The sequence below is a fragment of the Cloeon dipterum genome, chromosome 3 (assembly GCF_949628265.1).
Source record: "Cloeon dipterum chromosome 3, ieCloDipt1.1, whole genome shotgun sequence".
Taxonomy (NCBI): Eukaryota; Metazoa; Arthropoda; class Insecta; order Ephemeroptera; family Baetidae; genus Cloeon; species Cloeon dipterum.
Window position 1 is genome coordinate 17,048,688 of NC_088788.1, and position 20,333 is coordinate 17,069,020.

Below are 20,333 nucleotides of genomic sequence, written 5' to 3' on the forward strand. Positions count from 1 at the left end.
AAAAAAAAAAAAAATAGGAAACGACATTGATAAAAAATTAAAATAGATTGCACTTTTCATTTAATCTTATAATTTTTTTTTAATATTTAAAGTAACGCTATTACTGTCCGGAGAGCTGTTAATTTTTCTTGTATAACATTTTGCAACATGCTCTAAAAGGGACGATATTAAGAAAAACGCCAGATGTCGCACATTTTCGCAACTTTCAAATCACGAACTGGACAATGCATTGCAATTCATTCACCCAATTTTACATTTAAACTTGTCGGCAAGAACTGAGCTCTCGAAAGCTTCAGGTGCTGCATAACTTAGTTGGGCACTTCCTTGAAATGATGCGATAATTCACCTGAACCCTCAAAGCCGCAAATTCCCGGTAACGCCCGCCAAAATTACTGCAGCAACCGTCCGGGCCTGAGGCTGCAGCACTTAAAATAAGAGGAAAAGTTAAAATACCTGGAATTTCTGGTAATTAAATGAGACCGCCTTTTTCCGTCGCGCGCGCCACTTGCTTTTCCAACACTCACTCCGACCACTTTATGATTAATACTCGCGCTCGCGCTAAGACGCCTGCATTAAAAGTAACGGCGCCATAAAAAAGTCATCCCGCGTTAAGCCGCCGGCATTCTCCCACCCATTGTATGCATGTATAAATTCCGCTTGCTCGCTTGTGCTCACAGAGACACAACATTGCAAAAACACACAACGCATTTTCGAATGCATACTAATGCGCGCGCGGGGCGTGCTTGCTATGCAACCGGCTCGCCGTCGCCTTCGAGCGGGTTGCCTAAGTGCCACTCGCGTCTCAATTTGCTCTTGCTCCGCCGTCGCTGCACGTCCGAACGGAAAACTTGCTCGACGGGCAGGCAAACAGGATTTTTCTCCAATGTAAATTAGCTCTGTAAGTAGCAACTACAAGAGAATTTTGATTTTGTGACTATAGCCGTAGCACAGATTGCGTATCACTTGCTTTTAAATTTATATTTAACAGGGTTAGCAGTTTTGTGCACCCGGAAAAGCAGTTTCTTATTTTTACTCTTAGCTACCAGTAAGATATGCAACCCGAAAAAATTGGAACTGCTAAAATAAAGCTTATATTTTGTGTGAACTATCTGAAAAAAATTAAAACTGTTCCAAACTGTTACATTTTTGCACGCTCTATATTCCCAGAACACATTTCTATTGAAATATTTTTGAAAAATTACGATCTTTTATTTGCCAGAGTATCACACATCAGTCGATTTGTATCGCTGAACATATATTCCAAAAATTTAAAGATTATTGAAAATTGATCTGTAAATAAATTAAAAGCATTTAAATTTTTATTTATGATTTACGGAGAAGTGGATGCAGACTGCAGAGAACCATAAATAAATTTATTCGGTAAATTGTCATCTTTTATCAAACAATTTCAGATACTAGCGAACAAAACCATAAAAACTTTGATTGACTAAAGCCAAGATTTTGAATTAAGCGCCCCCATATAGTCAATTCAAAAGTGCTAGTTTTGGCGCATCAGTCTTAATAATGCGTCCGGCCCCAGACATGAAAATAATTAAATTTCAGGATACAACACGACTTTTGCAAACTAATTCAATGATGGAAAGCTTGAAATCAAAGCGTCACGCTGCGAAAAGGAGAGAAAATAAATTTTACACAGGAATTCTGTTTGTGCTCCTCATTATATTTCGAAGTCCCTGCGAGATCGCGGTTCGTGTTAGAATAAATTGGAGAGAGCTCCGACTGGAACTACATTATCGGATTGGCGGGAAGAAAAGTGCCGCGACTGCTGCTGGCTCATCATTTCTTTGCTTGCTCGTTAAAATTCCGCACAGACTCGAAAGAGCACAGTCGTACAAATGATAGATATTTAACAAGCGTGCAGATGAAAATATGCAAAATTTATCCGCCCCGCATAGCAGTTGCCGCTATTCGCAGGCATTTTTAATCCATTATGCATTGCGCCAGCCAGCAGCAAGCAGAGAGTGTGTGTGAAAGAAACCAGCCTGCTATTGCCGCTTATTATGAGATGGCCTTATTCTGAATCATCGCTGCAATAATTCCGCCCCGATATTGCCGCGCGCGCGTTTATCCTCTACCGAGTTGAAAGGGGTCGTAAATGTTGCTTGATCGCATATGTTCAGTATCAATTAGAACTTCTGCGAATTTTTAAAAGCGGTTTAAATGCCACTCAACTAGCGAAAATCTACTAGAATGCGAGCTTAGAGTGGAAAAAACGACCTGACGCATTTCTAGCTCAACATATATTTCTACAAACAGAATCTCTTGCACATATATGTAACTGAATCATATACATGCTTGCGAGCAAATGGATCAATTTTCAAACAGTGCCCAGCTGAAAGCCGCATTTTGCGTGGTTTTTGTTTATTTTGGATTTCAAGTGGATCTGTACTGCAAAATTCAGATTTTTCCTTGTGACTAAAATGTTCTCTAAAATCGGGATAGCTTTTAATATTCCCTTGTTGCTGTGTATTTTCGAGGAAATCGGTTCCAAAGTTTGCGTGCTAATCTAGCGGTGGTGTGCTCTTTCTCCTTATCGAAAATCATGATTTATTTCACTAGAAGGGAAATTTGCCTCATAATTCGTATACTGTGGGATACGTCGTGATGAGAGGCCTTGAAATCAAGCAAAAAATCATTGACTAACCGTTTATTTATTTGAGAAATTTGGCAAACTCTGATATGTGTGGTACAAATCCGTGAAGCCATGTGTCCTTCCCTCCTATAGCTGGACTCTAAGACCAGTCTCGTGGCGCCTTCATTTTTTAAATGTTGTCTTATTGAATTTTCGTTTGATTTAACTGTAAATTTTAACTAAACTGAGTGCGATTTTGCCATCAATTCACAAAAGAAGAACAGGGAATGCCTGGAGGCATAAAAAATAGAAAATAACCGGTACGGTCTTTTAATTCTTCAATAGGCTGAAACATCTGCGGGTCGCAGGTAACAAAAGAGATATGTGCAACTTCTAGTTGTTGGTCGTCTGATGTCCACTTTCTGCCTCCGTTTGCGACTCATCATGCCCGGTCCTCTGTCCTCTTAAGTCACGACTCTGGTCAAAAAGACTTTAAAAACCCACCGTTCTTGGTCTCGGTACTCTCGCCTTCTTTAATGCCCTTTTTTCTGATTCCTTTCGTCAAGATCTACGCAACAGTATACCACTTTTTGGGGAAACTATGTTTTTAAATAAATTACGATATCAAGTAGGGAGACAGTGCTCGCCATTTGAAAAGTGTCCTAATTTTGCTGTGACCTTTTTCAAAATTCTAACGTGCAATGATCATAGGTAAATTTTGGCTTCAACTCGATCCTCTAGTTAAGTAGGATTTTTGGGGTTTTCTGAATCAATGCTCGTCAATAGCTGCTGAAAAATTTAAATCTCAGATGGCCATCTGATTGGCGTTGCTTTGAACAGTTTCCAAGCCCAGAAATATCGGCAAATTAGCTGCAGCACCAAGGCGACAAATTAAAGGTGCAATCGATGCAATTCTCTATCTCGCGATGCACGTAGCTGTGTCGCCTCTACCATCTGATCGCAATCAATGGAATTAATGTGCCTTTTACATGGCTGCTTGTCGTGCATTTCTCGCTTCATGCGTCGTAAAGCGGCCGCGTGGCGAGCATTTAATATCGCGCCCATTTATTGCTCCGCAGGCCGCAGGTCGTACGAGAGCACAAGTTTTGTTTCAAAACCAGCAGCAGCTGATGATAAATTTGCGCTGGATAATTGAAAATGGGTTCTCTGCCCTCGGATCATTGGAGACGCTTTTTGCTTCGGTTGCAAAAAGCAATCCGGTCTCCTCGGAAATGGTTTTCCCGTCGCCCGAGGCTGGCCCCGATTCTTTCTCCGTTTATTTCAACTAATTAAGGGCTTAATAGCATGTGTGCGCGGGCAAGAGGGTTGGAGGCCAGTTGGAAAGGCGAGAGGCTAAAAAAGGCAGCCCCCGACGCAATGGCTGCTTTGCCAGAGGCTATTTTTTATTATTCACCGCTCAAATAAGGTCGCTGCTGCGGCGATGGCCGATCCTGCCGAAAGCAAACGCAAATTTCCCCAGCGAATTTTGTATACCTGCCGCGTTTGTTTTTCGACGCTATTTTTTGCCAAAAATTCAGCCGTCGGAGCTGAGTGGGGAGAACTTCAGAATTAATAATGGTGCAGTCTCGCCGAAAATTTCGACAAATACCGACTTGTGCTGCTGCTTTTTTGTTTTCAAGCGTGGAAAACTAGTTTCTTGCATGTGTGTGAGCCGAATATGAAAAGGCACCAAAGTAGATCTCTCGTCGACGCCGTCGGTGTGTCACACACGAGCTCAATTCTGGAGCAATATTCACAGCGACAGACAGGCAGGTGCACATGTCAAGTAAGTGACACGTGGGCTGTTTGGGAAATGGAACTCGCGCTCGGGGGCTGTTCGCTCGACAGAAAAATCGAGAAGCTTGGCAGCAATTTGGGCTGTGAACCATTATTTCTAACTTACCATCATCACGTGTCATCAAATGAAACACGAGTGATGTAATGTTAAGCCATTTGAGCCATATATGTACTTCTATCAACTTAAACTGACCACACCAACTAAAAGCGTCTTTAAACAGCCTAAAACTGTCTATTTAAATTAGCTCAAAAACGGTACTTTTTGACAGGTACATGAAGAATTTCAACGCGAAGTAAAGCCATTGATAAATTTTTAAATATTTTTCCAAAATTCAGGCGAAATTATTTTTTTGGACTATTTCCCGTCATAATATGTTCTTATTATTTTTTCGTTAATATTCGGTTTCAGATTTCCAATAATATAGACTAATTTTTATTGTTTGTTACAAGTAATGCGTAAGAAAAAAAGGAGATTGCATTCACCATTTTTATCAATTTGAATAATTTTTTACGAAACATAAATTACTTGTCTCTAATTGTAAAAAAATATTTACCACCTACTCTAGTTAATTCGTTTTATAATTTTAATGAATCCTCTTAAAAATAGTGAAAATGTTAGTTTATGCTACATGAACTATTCCTTAAAAACCCTTTTAAATCAACAATTATTAGATTTTTCAAACCGCAGAATATATTCGCCCCTAAAAACAATCTTGGAGAATATTAAACTGGATCTCCTCATTGCTCTCAACTTAAACTTCATTTTGTGAGGCGGCCGGCACAGATAGAGATAAAAGTGCGGTGTGAGGCAGCTGAATCGGTGTGAAATTGAACATAAAAGAGTAGCATTTCATTCTCGTGCGACCCTTTGGCGCAATGGAGAGCGTGTAGTTTTGCTCGACGGAAGGCATCCCTGGAATAGCCATTAAACTTGCTGCTGCTCGCGTTGCGAGAAAGATGAATATTCCAGCTCCACTGGCAGGCAGCGGCTCAATTTATCTTTCATGAGAGAACGACGCCAGGCGAGGCGTAGGAGCGAGCAGAGTGGAGTAACTCTCCTTTCTCTATGTGCCTGTTTGTTTGCCAGCGCAGCTCTAGCACTAGAATCTGGCAAATAAAGATATGATCCCTGGTCCATTCTCTCTTGGAACGCCTCTGCTTTGCAAGCTGAGTGCCGGAGCAGTTTCTCTCTCTCACTCTTTGCAGCAGCTTTTTCCCAGACTGCGTCTTTCGGCAAACGCGACAAGAGACTTTTTGCTGCTAATCTGCAAACTTTTTTCCTCCAATATTTATGAACTCGCTAATGCAGCGTTTCCAGCTGAGCGAGACACGCTCTCAAATTATCATTTCGTCTTTAGCACGGTGCTAAAAGTTTAAGACCTCCTTTTTCTTCTCTTTTTAGGGTTGGTAATTTAAGACAATTGACTTATTTCTTAGCGTCTCATCTGCTTCTAGACACTAATGAGCACGAATCGCGCAATTCACATATTTTTAGCCATAGTACTAATACTTTCTTTGAAACCAGAAGACTATCTACTTTGTAAGTGCATTTATAATTTTTCTACAAAAAATTTATGTAAATAGATTAAAATGTCACGCAGTCGCCATTATTTGCACTTTTCAAAAAAAAAAAAATTACATTTTGAGCCAAGTGATGAATGTATTTGTATATTTTGGGACAGCAAATGTGTATAATTTCATGAAAAATCCATTGTGAAGACAATGATTTAAAGGGAGCCAGCAGCATTAAGATTGAAAACTTGATTGTAAGATAATTTTCTTGTGGGGCACGTCTTTGGCGTTCAGTAAAATTAATTTAAAAGTTAATTTTTTAAACTTGTTGAATATAGAAAAGGGAAAAGCAAAGTTTTTGTTGACGTGTTAAGATTTTTTAAACGTTTCTAGTTTTGTGAAAATAAAAAACTGGCTTTCTTTTCTGGAGTTCATTTTTTTCTCTTTTTTTCTGGTCTTCTTATGAGAAACCGGTGATTCAGAGCCAACCTTAGCCAGAAGTTTCTTTATAAAAGGAGCAATTTTTTAAACTGTTAAGCTGTATAATAGGTCAGTCTTTTAAAGAGCTTGAGTAGAATTTATGTGCACTAAGAAACTTTCCAAATTTTTATACATTTTGTAATAATAACAAATTACCTGTGTAACCATACGAATTTGAACTTAAATTTCTCTTTGAAAAATTAAGCTTTGTAAAAAAATTATGTAGCCCCCTAAAATATGATATTAAAGGCAAGATATCTCTACAACAGTGGAAAAAATGAGCCCAAATCCATCTTAATCGAATCCATAGCCGTTTTCTTTGCTGGAATAGCACGTACTAAATTCCCAACCCTACGTTTTATGAATGTATTTGATGAATTTCAGAGATTTGCCAGAGAGAGCTTATCAACAGCAGATTTAGGACCGAAAAGAAAGAGTTTTTAATTAAAATAAACCTCTTAAGAGAGGAGATCATAAAACACGAATGGGGCGTCACAAAAGCGGGCGACATTTCGAAAAGAAGGCGTAGGACGACCTGATTGATAAGATTTCAATTCGGGTGGCATGCGTGGAATGCGACGTTAGCGTGCGGGTGTTACTCTCGGCGGCGAAAATAAAAGAAGGATATTTCACGAAAAAAGGAGTGAGCCGAGTGGAGGAAGGAGCGTTGTCTCGGCGACGCCGCGCGTGAAATGTGGAAGGGTTGGCGAGCCGAATAAATGGCGCGGCGACCCTTTTTCGGATGCTTATTGCCGAACGAACATACATACATGCGGCGCGCGGCTCTTTTACGGAGGGTCATCTTCTTTGATAGCACCAAAGTGCACATGCTCGTATTATTCGCTCTGATGGTTTTCGGGCCAACTGCGCGCTCGTCATTCCCGACACGTTGGACTGCTTTTTTCAATCGGCCGCGGCTGCCTCGCACCTGCTGGGCCCCTCCATAATTTTGCTCAATCTTTTTTGGCCTCCTTTAAGGCGAGCGAAACTCCTTACGGCCCACTTGTCAGCCTCTGCGCAGAAATTCTTCTCAGACCCTAATTTCCCCGATCGAGTGCGGCCTGAATGGACTCTAAATGCCCTTTCCCAAGCGGGCGGAATCGCCCCTCTCGGAAATATTTAAAAATAAACGTCCGCATGGCAGGACCAAGTGACAGGAATGAAGAAAAACGTCAAAGAAAATCTTTGTGTGGGCCCCTCTAATGTCCCGCCCGCGTGTGTGCCAGGAATGAAGAAGAGCAGCAGCCGTCGCAACTTCGGCCCTGTTGATAAAGGAGAAGAAAAACTTTCTCTCATTCATTTAATGACGCACTCAATTGTGGGCATTTGGTGGGAACAAAAGTTTGACCGGCACCATTGGTTCCACGAGAGGGGAACGTGTTTGTTATTTTTCTCCATTGATTGAATGCCATTCATTCAATATGATTATTTTCGTGGCCACCTCAAACTGGCATGTTTGTAGGAAAAATTTAACAAGCTCAAATTTTCCATACTTTCAAACTCTGAGTAAGATTCTGCGGATATTTCCGAGAACATTCGAAAATAAAGCTTTGATATAACTTTTGTATCTCAGGAAACATCTATAATTAGTTGAGATTCCTGCATTCAGCCATCATCTTTTAAACATTTCCACTGAATCATAATAATTGTTCTAAAAGTACGCACCAACTGAGAATAAAAGCTTTTTACGAACAGCTTATTCCATTCTATAAAAAGTTTCTACAAACAAAAACTCAAACTACCTTCATACTAATACAACTTGACATGATGCAAACTGCTTGGGTATTATTTTAAGTCGTGAGAGCCTCAATGTGCTACTTCTTGCTCTAACTAGATATTCTTTACGCAGAAGTTTCAATAACGTATAAAACAACATTTAGTTTCATGTTTCAGGGCTGTGAATATTTTCAAGTGATTTTCTCATAAAATGACTTTTAATTTAAAATATTTAATTTATAGGGTTTTAAGAAGAATATAGTGCAATTTTGAGTGCAACACGCATTGTTACATCATTTTAAAGGACACAATAATTAGTCAATATATTCAAAATCAGAGTTCACATTGAACGTTGTTTACTCATAATTGAACTTAATGTGGTGATTAGGATCTCTTTCAGTTATCCTAATATGGAGCAGGTTTTAGTTATTAACTTATAACAAAAATTCTGAGTTCCGAATATGGGCACCACTCACATTTCTCTTTAAAATAGTAAGGAATCTCCCTATTTTTTAAATGAATTTTATTTAAAAATTTTCAAATTGCCTTGTCAAATAAAATCCTGATTTCTAAAATGTATGGTATGCTTGACAGTAAATAAAAACCACTATTTTTACTCAGCAAGATGATGAAGTAATAATGTTATGAAATAAATAATACATAATTGTTGCATTTTAATAAAAATGATATAAAAATCAAACCTAAAAACATAATTTGGGGAGTGCCTTCTGCACTTAAGTGCACAGGTCGACGAGACAAAGTCTTGGTCTGACCTAAAAAAATATGAAAAGAAAAGTGCACTTTAGGGACAGTGCCATGTCATAATTACAACCGTAAACCTTATGTGAGCTGTATCGCAGGTTCCGAGTAATGAAAATAGCAAAACGAACACATACCGAGCTTCTTTTGCGGTCGCAATTTGCGACAAAATGCGGGCAAGCATTGTACTAGTAAGTTTTATTGCTACAACAAGTGCTGATAGCGGGGCGAGAAAGTATTAAATTTCCCGCTCTTAAATTGAAAGTGCGCGTTATCAGATGCAGAGCTGGCTCTTATTCAATCAGCTAGACTAACTAAATGCTAATTTATTCAGCCCAAATTGCTGCAACTCATTTGAAAGGATCACCGCGTCTCGAGATGAGCAAGAGGCACTTTTGGCACTCACTTTACGGTCCCGCGGGATGCAGATACACACAAATTGATGGGCCAGCCGCGCGTGAAATTTGCCACGCGCGTGTGCCGTGCGTATACGATGATTTATTTTTCATTTGCGCGTGCACGGCGTATCGCGCGCCAGCCTGGCCATATTTCACGCTCACCCGGCGACGAGCGAAATTTGCTTTGCCAGAGATAAAAACGGCTGGGAAAAGTTGGCCCTGCTGCAAATTATATATGGCCAGTCGGCGTCTCGCTTATCTTCCCATCTTTACTGCCTTCGAGATTCGAGACTCGCTTTTCCGATTTTCCACCTCCACCGTGGCGCCGACGCCACCTCGCGGGGAAAGGCGCAACTCATTGCTACATCGTAGTTGCGGAAAATTTCACTGGCGTTGCGGGTTGTAACATTTAAATTCCACATCATTTACAAGAAGAAAAAGAAACAAAAAAGGACAAAAAACATTATGTATTATACTAGCTTTTGTTGCTAAATATTTACAATAAATTTTTAAAAATAGCCCTGTTTGGAAATAAAACAAAATGCATTTAAAATAATACATTTTTCAAAGCGTCATTAACATATAACCGTAATTAATGATTGTTGACAATTTTTGTTTGTGCAATTTTAGACACCATAAAATCAAGCACTTTTTAGACTTTGCAAAGACTCAATATTAATCATCCAAACCCATTTCTGAGCTTAAAACCATCCAATGCTTCCAGAAAATCGTATTTTTAAAAGCTCGTAAAATAGCTATGAATTAAATATGTTGACTTAAATTACGTAGTAAATTCAATTTTGAACTTCAGCTACTCCAATTACAAACGCAATAAACAGCTAGTGAAATAAATAAATAGGTAATCTAAGACGAACTCATTGGTTCACACACTGATAAAATTCAGAAACTTGCTAATGGGGTTTTGGTCTGAATCAGACAAAATAGCAGTTCTTCATATAAAATGCAGGAACCAGGAACGTAACTATTTTCATTCAGACTATTCTAATCTTCGAAATAAAACATGAATTTTTTACTTCAGTTCAAATTTTTATCATTGTTTTATCATCTTTAATTATTACACGTACTTGTTGGCTTTTGTAATCGGGGGCTTGGTTTAGTGCCGAGTTAAAAGTTTGAAACCATGCCAAAGACTTACAACTTACGAATATTGTGATAAAGTGGGCAAAAATCGCATGGAAAAGGGGTACTTAAAACAGTTTATGTATAAATTAGCTCCAAAACCGTTTGAAATGAAGCAAAAAAAAAAACGTTTAATGCCATATTAATCCTCAGAAAAAAATAAATTGAAATCACCAACCGAATCTAATTTGCAGTTTTTAAATCAGATATTATATCAGTCAAAAGATAAATTTTAAGTAGACAAATGCAAAAAATGGTTATTAGAAGCAGTAAATTTAACATTCTAATGAGGAAACAAAGTTATAATAGCTCAGAAAATAAATCAGAACACCGTAGCTTTGAATTTCCGGCAGAATAAGTCGCGCCAGGATCGTAATTAGGTTTCAAAGTAAGATTTGCTCTTAATAAGGCAGCTGCGTGGAACTTTATTTCCTGCTCGGGGGCGTGCGAACAGTCTTGCGACCAAATTCAATTTTTACGCTTGGCTTGCCTCTTCCGTCCCTGCGAGCGCTCAAAGGCGGCATGCATAAGGCACGTCGCCGCTATTTTCAATTATCGGCGCTTGATTCAAGCAAATTTCTATGTTGTGTCTCTTCTGTATTTGCGCTGAGGATGAGGAAGGATGTTGCTCCGCTCGGGGTGAAATTCGTCTCCGCTCAAAAGTTGAATTCCGCAATCTGGCCAATTTTCCAACCCAGTTCTTCCGCTCGTTTCCCCATACACTGATATCCTGTATTTATCGTTTTGGCACTGAAATAACTATGAATATACTTTTGGAACTCAGCAACACCGTAAGAATACAAGCTAAAATACAAATAATTTAAGTAAATACCAAGCACATTTCACTAAATATTAACTAACGTAAAAAATCAACTGAAGTGCAAGGGGAATCCGTGAAACTGAAGTCTATGCTAAATATTATTAAAAATGTTAGAAACCATTAAAATTTTGCTTCAATTGTGTGTCAAAAATGTAGTCCTTTGATTAAAAATTCAGGCTAGCAATCACGGTTCTTGAAGTTAATTTAAAGAAATGTTTCACTTCAATAAATATTTTGCAAAATTTTTAATACGGCGAATATCAACTGCAAAAAGAATCAACCTCAACTGAAGTCTACAAGCCCAAAAACCAAATTTATGAATCTCGTAGTTTTAAACATAAATTTCCATGCTAAAATGAGGAGTCAGTGGAAATAAATGAATTAAAAATGAAGCTTCATTGACCAATGAATTGTTTGTTGCAGTAAAACCGAAGAAGGTGAGCATCAAAGTGAGCCGCGGAGCAACTTTTTCGGCGGGCCGGGTGCATCAGCTGGAGTGCGAGTCGTGGGGATCAGTGCCGGCACCTAGGATGACGTGGTTGATTGATGGAGAGCCTCTCCGATTGGCAGACACTGTCGTAAGTAAAGTGACATGAATTGATGTCGTCAATCAAACTATCTGCAACATAATTTTTTACTCCTATTAGGATTTAGCGCCCTTTAAGAATTCCAGATATTTTTCATTCCTCGTCAATTACAGAATGACGCGAATTAATGGATTTCGTTACTAAACACGGAATTCTGATCCGTTTCAGATAACTCACGGACTGAACTCGAGCACCAGCGCCCTGGTGCTGCAGCCCACGCTCCAAGACCACGGCAAGGAACTCACTTGCCGCGCTGAAAACCCTAGATTTCCTGGTGGCTTCGTTGAGGACCGCATCCGCATGAATATAGCCTGTGAGTGCAGAGTTGATCTAAAAATTCACACAGGTCTAAAATACGCAATCGCTTGTTTTCCAGATGCGCCGACTGCTTATGCCAAACTGGGGGAGAACATCGACCCCAACAACATCAAAGAGGGAGCTAACGTTTTCTTTAAGTGTGACGTGTCCGCCAATCCACCTGTGAACAACATCTCTTGGCTCCACAATGTAAGTGAACTTTCAGAATTTATTTGGCTTCGTCGACAAAAGCTAAATAGGGAAACACATCTTTACCATGAAAATTATGTCGTTTTTTACTTCCATTTGATAGTTTGAAAGATGACAATTTGCGAAAGGAATAGTTCCCATTATTAATGGTGATTTAAAAGTAAAATTTTTAAGACAGTTTCAAACTGCCCTACTTTGTTGAAAAATAGTTTGATTTTAGAAAAATTGAAATTTTTGTATCACGTCAATTTTTAATATTGAAAAGACACATTTAAAAATCCACAATAATTTATCAAAATATTAAAGTTGTAGGAAATCGACTTGAGAATTATTCACACATGACAATGAGTTTCGACTTTGGCTCTTCGTTAGCGAGCAATCCGCACTGGTACGGCAATATCCTTGAAACGCAGTGTGCTGTTGCTAGAGTGGATCCGATCCATGGTTGCTGGTAAAAACTTAACAGAGCTTACAAAATGACTTTGCCACAAGTACGCTTTACTTACCAATTATACCAATTGGAAATGGACGGGAATACCCGTACAGACCTTCAACGCTACTTCACGGATATTATTCCACTGACTGGCCACGCACTATACGAAAAGACATCTCGGCCGATCCATGTCCACGCTGACGGTAAAACGAACCAGGACGGGCCTATTATAAGCCTTGCTCGCGCGTCATTATCTGTGATCCCTTAGTCATTTTTTTAATAAGGATAAGTTATTGTAGGAAAGTTGCATTTTGAGAGGCATCATATTTTGGTCCTTAAAAGGTGGAAGATACTTGCCATAAAAAATGTAGAGCTCTCTTTTGTACTCGCTCTAATTTCCCGATTGTGCATTGAGTGCTCGGTTACCCTGCTGGCGTGCCGTAAAATAAAATTGGCTTCACCAACGTTAAATAGACGATCCTTTTTGCACATATACCTATTATATTCTGGTATAGCTCTTACACTCGTAGAAAATCTCCCGATATTCTTGATCTGAACATACAGCGTAGCTCGAAAACCACAAATACAATTTTTTGTATCTAATCCAAACTTAAAATCTTTTCACACTCTCCTTTGCAGAACGCTCTTTTCGATTTTAAGCTTCGTCGTTTAGGCAAATATTTTCTTACAACTAATAATACTCCACTTTATTTAAAATATAACTTGGTTGTCCATATTAAAATAATTTATAGAGATATTTTCCAAAAAATGTATCAACTATGCTCTTGCTTTTTTCATTTTGTTTTAAATTATAGATATCATTCTAAGTCAGAAAATATGAACAAACAATAATTACAAATTCAGATAAATATATTTTATTGAACTATAATTTATAAGAAGCATGTTTAAAAAATCATTAAAAACTGCTGCAAGCAGGTGGTGCCCCCACAGGCTTTCGCTGGAATGAACAACGAACGAGATAAGTGAATTTCGCGCACAACGCGCTTGCTGTGGATTACAGTTCTGGGAAAGCATCCCTCGCGATTGTTTAATCCTACAACATGCGGCGGCAGTTTTTTTTATGTCAAGGATACACAATACAAAATAGAGGCTGACGGCCGGGGAAAACGGCAGAGCAGGCAAAATGCGAATAAAGGTATAGTCAGATTTGCGTGGCAGACAGCAAAATTTGGCTAATAACGGCTTACGCCGCTGCGGCAGACTTTTTCGTATCCTCAGGTGACTGTCACTCACTGCAACGAACTGCTGCCGAGCCGCAAAAAGTTTGCTCATTTGCTTCATATAGGATCAGGCAGCGAGACACAAATTGCCCAAACGAAATGCTTTATGGATTAATTTTTTTTTGCCAGGGAATTATTTCTTGCTATCAAAATAGTGGGTCGAGATTTTTGGCAACGGATTCACTCTCCTGCATTTTACGCTCGAGATTCTGCTTCCCCTGATTGAGAATATTGGTTTTCCTTTCGCGCAGGGGGTCGTAAAAGCGAACAGCAACACTTGATTTGGTGCCAAAGTGCATGGCATTTGATGAGACTGCAGATTTTTTACTGTTACAGCTTTGGACACTACCAAAATAGGACTCTCATTAAAATTTAGGCTCTCTCATTTTCCCCCTTTTTCCTCAATAGATTACTACGCAACACGACAGAGTTAAAAATGATTTTCCAACTTTCTCTTCCTTTTGTCAGCAGGCCATGTCTGTTGGAGTTTTCATTTTGGGTGGCGAGTCGGTGTCTCAGGGGGCGCGGGATGATTGTTAAGGAATTGTCACGCGGGGCATAAAACGAATGAAGACGAGCGGTGCGGCGGGCGGGCGTCTTTTTGCGCTGCCGGCCGGGAGAGAAATGAGCACGCAGGCCGAATTTCCCCAAGGAAGCCGAGAGCTACAGTCAGCCAGCCTCAGGCAGCAGCTTTTTATAAAGTGGACCCCGCTGGATTTCGTCCGGCTTATCTTGTTTTTATTTGAAATATGCTCCGCGGAATCTAGCTCTTTTTCTTCTTCTGTTGTTTGAATGTGCGGCAAAAAATCGGACGCGGCCCATCAGAAAAACGGGGGAGAAACGTGATCCACCGCAGATTTTTATCAATTTGAAAAGAGGCTGGCTAACTGAGTAATGGGGAAGGATTCTGGCTCACTGCCTTTTTGAGATCCAGAGGGGTTCCATTTGATATCTCGTTCGTTGTGCCGTTTGCGGAGTGTTTATACAGGAAAAGTATACATTAGGATAATTTTGCAGTTTTCTTCTTGAGCCAAGTGTGTTGAAAGTATGATTTAAATAATTTAAAAAAAAACTATTTGGGTATTTTATGTGAGAAGGAAAGTAATTTCTTTCCTTTTTTATGTTTAAAATGATGATTATAATCACCTGAGGCATATTAATTTTCACATGAAACTCAAATCAGCGTTCTCCTTGATATTTTGAGGCATAATCATTTTCTCCGAGAATATGATTTTATATTTAAAGAGCACCTTCAAATTGGTGTAATTTAGGCTAATTAAATTTGCTGAGTATCTCAAATAACAATATACGAGACAAGGCGGTAGCAAACTTGCAAGGCCATGTAAAAACGTATTTCTCGGAAAAGCCGTTTTAATATTAACTCGAACAGCAAACTATGCAACCCAAAAATATAAATAATGAAATGACTAAAATAAAGTTTGATTTTAACCTACAACTGTCTTAGAAAAAAATTAAACTGCTGAAATGTTCTGTACGCGATTTTCCCAGAAAACTTTTCTTTTCGAAGTTTTTGAAAGATCACGAGCTTTGGCTAAAGTGTGAAAATCAAAACATCATTGCATTCGTCTCGCCAAATAGATTCAAAAATATAGTTTTTTGAAATACGATCTCTTTTCAAGAAATTATGACAGTTTGAAGTAGCTTGAAATTCAGACCTTAAAACTACAAGGTTTGGATTTAATAAATTATAAATAACGGCAAATATTCCTTTTAAAAATTGACGCCTTAAATAAGCCATTTCGAATGGTAGGTAAAATCACCATAATTTCCAGATCTTCCTTGTTAGTTTATTCATGCTTTGAGTCTAAAATGAACAACTTTTTCTTTAACACCCTGAGTGCAAATTGAAAATGCGCCGACCTTATTGTTGTTGCAGTCTTAAAGTTTACAAGCTAGTTGACACTCGCATATATATTGCTTAGTTAGCGAAGAGACAAAGAGAATCTTCGCAGTTTCTCTGGTAATGAGACGGCTTTGCTTGAACGCAATCATCTGCACAAGTCTTATTGCATATTCAAATGCCAGTCCAAACTTTTCACAATTGCAGCTTAACGAAGAATTCTGTTGTATCTGTTTACTTGGGAAATGGGGTTAATTCGAGGAAAAACTAAATGAAACGCGATTCCGAGTTGTTCCTCTCGGCTCCTGCGTTTTCACAATGAAATTTATCACAACGATATTTTTGTTTTGACTTCAAGAATGGCCACACATAAATGTAATTTATACGCGAAATAAAAACGAAAAAACTCCGCCCGAGATTGGATCTCTCGACAGAGTGGAAAAAGCACGAGCATGACGCACACCTTGCCGAATTTGCATTTTGTAATCAGAGATGCTGCCGTTGGAGCCGAATTTTATTGGCCTTATATATTATATTGGGATTGCGCTGAGACAAGCAGAAAGAGCAGAAAGCAGCGTCGATCGACGTTTTTACGGTGCTAGCTCCAACCATAAATTAGCCGCAATCTGCCGACTCAAAAATTGCGGTCCCTCTGCTCCTAGCACGGGTCCACACACACCTGGACGCTTAATATAATTTAGCCGGTGCGCTCATGCGTCTCTAATTACTAATTCCAGCCCAATTATTCACACACCGACCGCAAATTATAACATTTTCCCTCCAAAGGGTTTCGCAGCGCCTGCCAGACAAGTTATTACATCGCTGCTTTCCCTGGGGAGTCGTGCGCGTTTTCAAAGCTCCACCACCACCACCCCTGCTCGTCTCTCTTTCTCTCTCTCCTTCCCTCTCTTTTACTTCTTGTGTGCAGCTGATTGGCTTGTTGGAACTCATTTTGCCGCGATTATAAGAATTTGCCAAGTGCTTCAGTGGTTTAATTAGCAAGGCCTGGGACGGCACTGCCATATCTTTAACCCTTCCAGCTCATTCTTTGCCATGAAAGCAGACGACATGCTTTGTTTAAGTCCGGTCCGGTTATTATCATAGTAATAAACCTTTACTCGCTCGCAGGCCAGCCCGCCCTCTCTTCATCTCGTAAACGAGGAAAATGACTCTTTCCTTTTTATATACGACGCCAAGAAAATGAAAGTCGGCATTCACCTCACGGTCATAATTAACTTTTGACTCCTTCACGTGATATTGCGCTTCGTTGTTGCTTGTTTCTCTGGCCCGTCGGATAACCTCATTATAAGTGACAATATAGCAGACGCTCCTTTTTGAATTCTTTGATGTTGCTAATTTGTTTTTAATTGCTTTTGCGTTGTATATTCATTGGTACTAAAACACTATTCTTTTGACATTATTTACACAAATCCGTTCAAATTAACACAATCAAAAATGTTTCTTTATACTTCTCATTATTTTCAATATATATGGAGTTTTTCTGACTGCTATTGATGGTTTAATATAATATATTATGTGGTTTATGTTAACTGAAATCCTACAATCTGTATCAAGCTCTTTTTATTTGACAATTGGCTATATCTTCTGTAAAAATATCTTATAATTTAAAGTTAGCAATTAAGTTCTTGGTAAAAAAAACGATCTTGATCACGAAACCATAGTAATAAATATCTAAGTTTGAGTTTAGATTATTTAATTTTAAAAATATTGAAATTAATTAATTAGAGTTGGAAGTTTGAAACGTTTATTAAATAACAATACAACTGTATTTAAGATGGTTTTATGATTCTTTCGGACAGATTTACACTTTTAATCTATTTCCTAAAAGCAAGTATACATATTTGTCAAAATCAGACGCACAATAGAAAACTGCCGACCATCTTCAATTTTCAACCCTAGAAATAATGACCTCAATATTGACCATTTTTGTAAAAAAAATCACGACTAAAGGAATCGTGCACTTTTTATTCTTCAATTTACCTCCTAGGGAATCGATAATTATGCTGTTAAACTTTGGCAATAGCCGTAATTTTCATTTCCGGCGGCGGAAATCGACTTCCAACTGACACGTCAAAGAATGCGCAGTGACACGGGCTCGAGACACGCGATCGCGCCAAATGGAGTTTGCACCACCGACTGAGTTTGCTTTTTCCCCGCGATTTGCGCCTGATCGTTGGCATTCGTCGGGAGCAAATCTGGGCTGTGAAGCGCGAGATCAAAGAGGTGATTTCTCAATTAGCCGCGTGGCCTGGTGCGAGGTATGCAACGCGCCCGACGCCCCCACCGAGCGGGTTGCATGCCGCGCGTGTGGGTGTCGGTTGTGTGCACACGCGGATTCGAGTGGCGGGTGGGTTATAATTAAAACGGTGGCGCTAAGGTTTCCATCGGCAGATTAGTTTCGCCGTATGCACGGCCACATTTCACGGCTGCTATGACGTGTTAATTATGAGTTGCGCTCGCAACAACCGAACGGAAAACACGCGAATACATAAATAAGGCGCGCGCACGCAATTCTGGCCCTGCAGACAGCAATTTTCCTACTCTCCACGCGGCAACTTCGTCTTCATCTCCACTCTCATTTCCTTTCAAGCCCAGCAGCCTCTCAGCCCGAGACCGAGTTAGTTCCTTTTCGTTTAGTTTTATGCTTTACGTGTGTCTGCATGCACAAACTACTCCTTTTATTTCCTCCCAGTTCGGAATCACTCACAACACAGCACATACACAGTTGGTTCGGCGGCGAAACAAATACACAGCTTTATTGTGTTTGGACTTGCCAGAGAAGATATTGTTTCTTTTCGCGGTATATATATCGTGCTGGTGGTTAAACTTCTCTGAGAGTAAATAAGATGAGCGTTTCCTTCGGAATTGATTAGTATTTTTTTAAAGCAAAAACCTTAGCGAATTCGATTTTGTGGCTTGCCAAGCTAAGTCCGTTATAAAGTAAGTAAAAAATGTTCTTCCTGCCACATATTAGTTATAACAATCCCTGTAAGAAAAATGATTATTTAATCAAAAATTTCATAAATGCCACTTAAGGAATTAAGACAAATGTGTTTTTGAGAAATCTGAATTTTTAAAAGTTGAAATATAAGAAAATGGCTCAACTATGTACTCTGGATCAATTTAAGAGTTTTGAGCGATGATTTGCTAAGACTTTATTGAATGTTCAGTCTCCAGACATGAAAAGTCATGGAACAATTTGATTTTACTTTGCATTCGAAAATCTGGGAAGGATTTCCTGGAATTTCTTTGTAACAAATTTTTCTCCATTTTCCTTTCCTATTTCCCTTTGAAATTTGAAAGACAAACCATTCAGATTCATTCTCCGTGGCTGTTCTTTACTTTCCTAACAGAACAGCATTGATTGCTGGCGTTTTTGTTAAAGTAAGCGAATAGTAAACATTCCACTAGATTTGAATTGAATTCCATATCCCGCAATATGAGCTTTTGCTAATTAAAAAGTTTCCTGACGGTTGTTCTGGGAACACAGTCTACGCCTTGAGATTTGAAGTTAATTATTTTTTGTTCTATTATATCTTATTGATATCTGAAACCGTGTGTAACACGACCTGACAGTTGCTGCTGAATATAGTGCACAATACATTCTGCTAAACTCCCTTTATTCATGTTCAGCGTCAAACTTTGCAAAATTGCAATTCTATCAAAATTCTTGGCATCATTGAAAGGCGTCTCAAAATTCCATAAACTGTTCTCAGCACTCAACTTTATACTTTTCTGTTTGCGGGCGATATACAAAGTTTGCTTTTGCTTTGTAGTAGATATTCTTTGGAACCTTTTAGAGCTTTCTAATTAGGCTGGATCAGCAGTAGTGGGGGGAAGGGCGAATTGGAGCCTGTTCTGTTGCGGGTTGGCCGCCCACGCGCACTCAGGCTGCAGGAATTTGGCAGCTAGCGTAATATTGCCGACGCGTAAACTGCTCGGCGCGCATCAAATAAGCCCTTTATGCATGAGCGCCGGCTCGGCAGTGTATGCAAATAAGTTGTCTATTATTAAATTTACGATCAGGCGCTGTGAAAGATTACATTTTAAAATCCACCTGCATCCAATTACGAGCGAGCGCAGCTGGAAATAACCAACCATGCAAAATGAGCCGCTGCTCACTCGCGCGATGCAGTTTGTTCTGCCCATAATTTGCACTTCATCTATGCGAAGAGCTGACTGCATTAATTTCTACTTCACTCGTCTCCTCTTTTCAGCTGAAATGAAATTCTCGATACATACAATTTTTCATAATGAGCTGCACTTCAAGAGATAAAGAAGTGGGGGTTGATTGCAGTCTGGCTGTGTTGAATTCCAAATTGTAATTTATTTTCTTTTACAAACGATAACGCTAGAACTTCGAAGTCTTGAGAAATGAGTAGAAAATAAAATACCTGAAATAAAAAAAATCAGTTTCTGAAATTATTTGCAATGTTGGAAACTTAAACGGAATTTTCGGAAATAAATA

At 39.1% G+C, this 20,333-nt stretch overlaps 1 protein-coding gene across 3 annotated transcripts in view; it reads left to right on the forward strand.

The window, feature by feature from the left end:
• Positions 1-20,333, forward strand: part of side (sidestep) — a 172,875-nt gene that overhangs the window by 133,720 nt on the left and 18,822 nt on the right. For all 3 annotated transcript variants that reach the window (XM_065483357.1, XM_065483360.1, XM_065483358.1), the window contains exons 7-9: positions 11,639-11,793; positions 11,971-12,115; positions 12,179-12,309. In XM_065483357.1, coding sequence (XP_065339429.1) covers positions 11,639-11,793; positions 11,971-12,115; positions 12,179-12,309 — 431 coding nt within the window. The remainder of the gene's footprint in view (positions 1-11,638; positions 11,794-11,970; positions 12,116-12,178; positions 12,310-20,333) is intronic.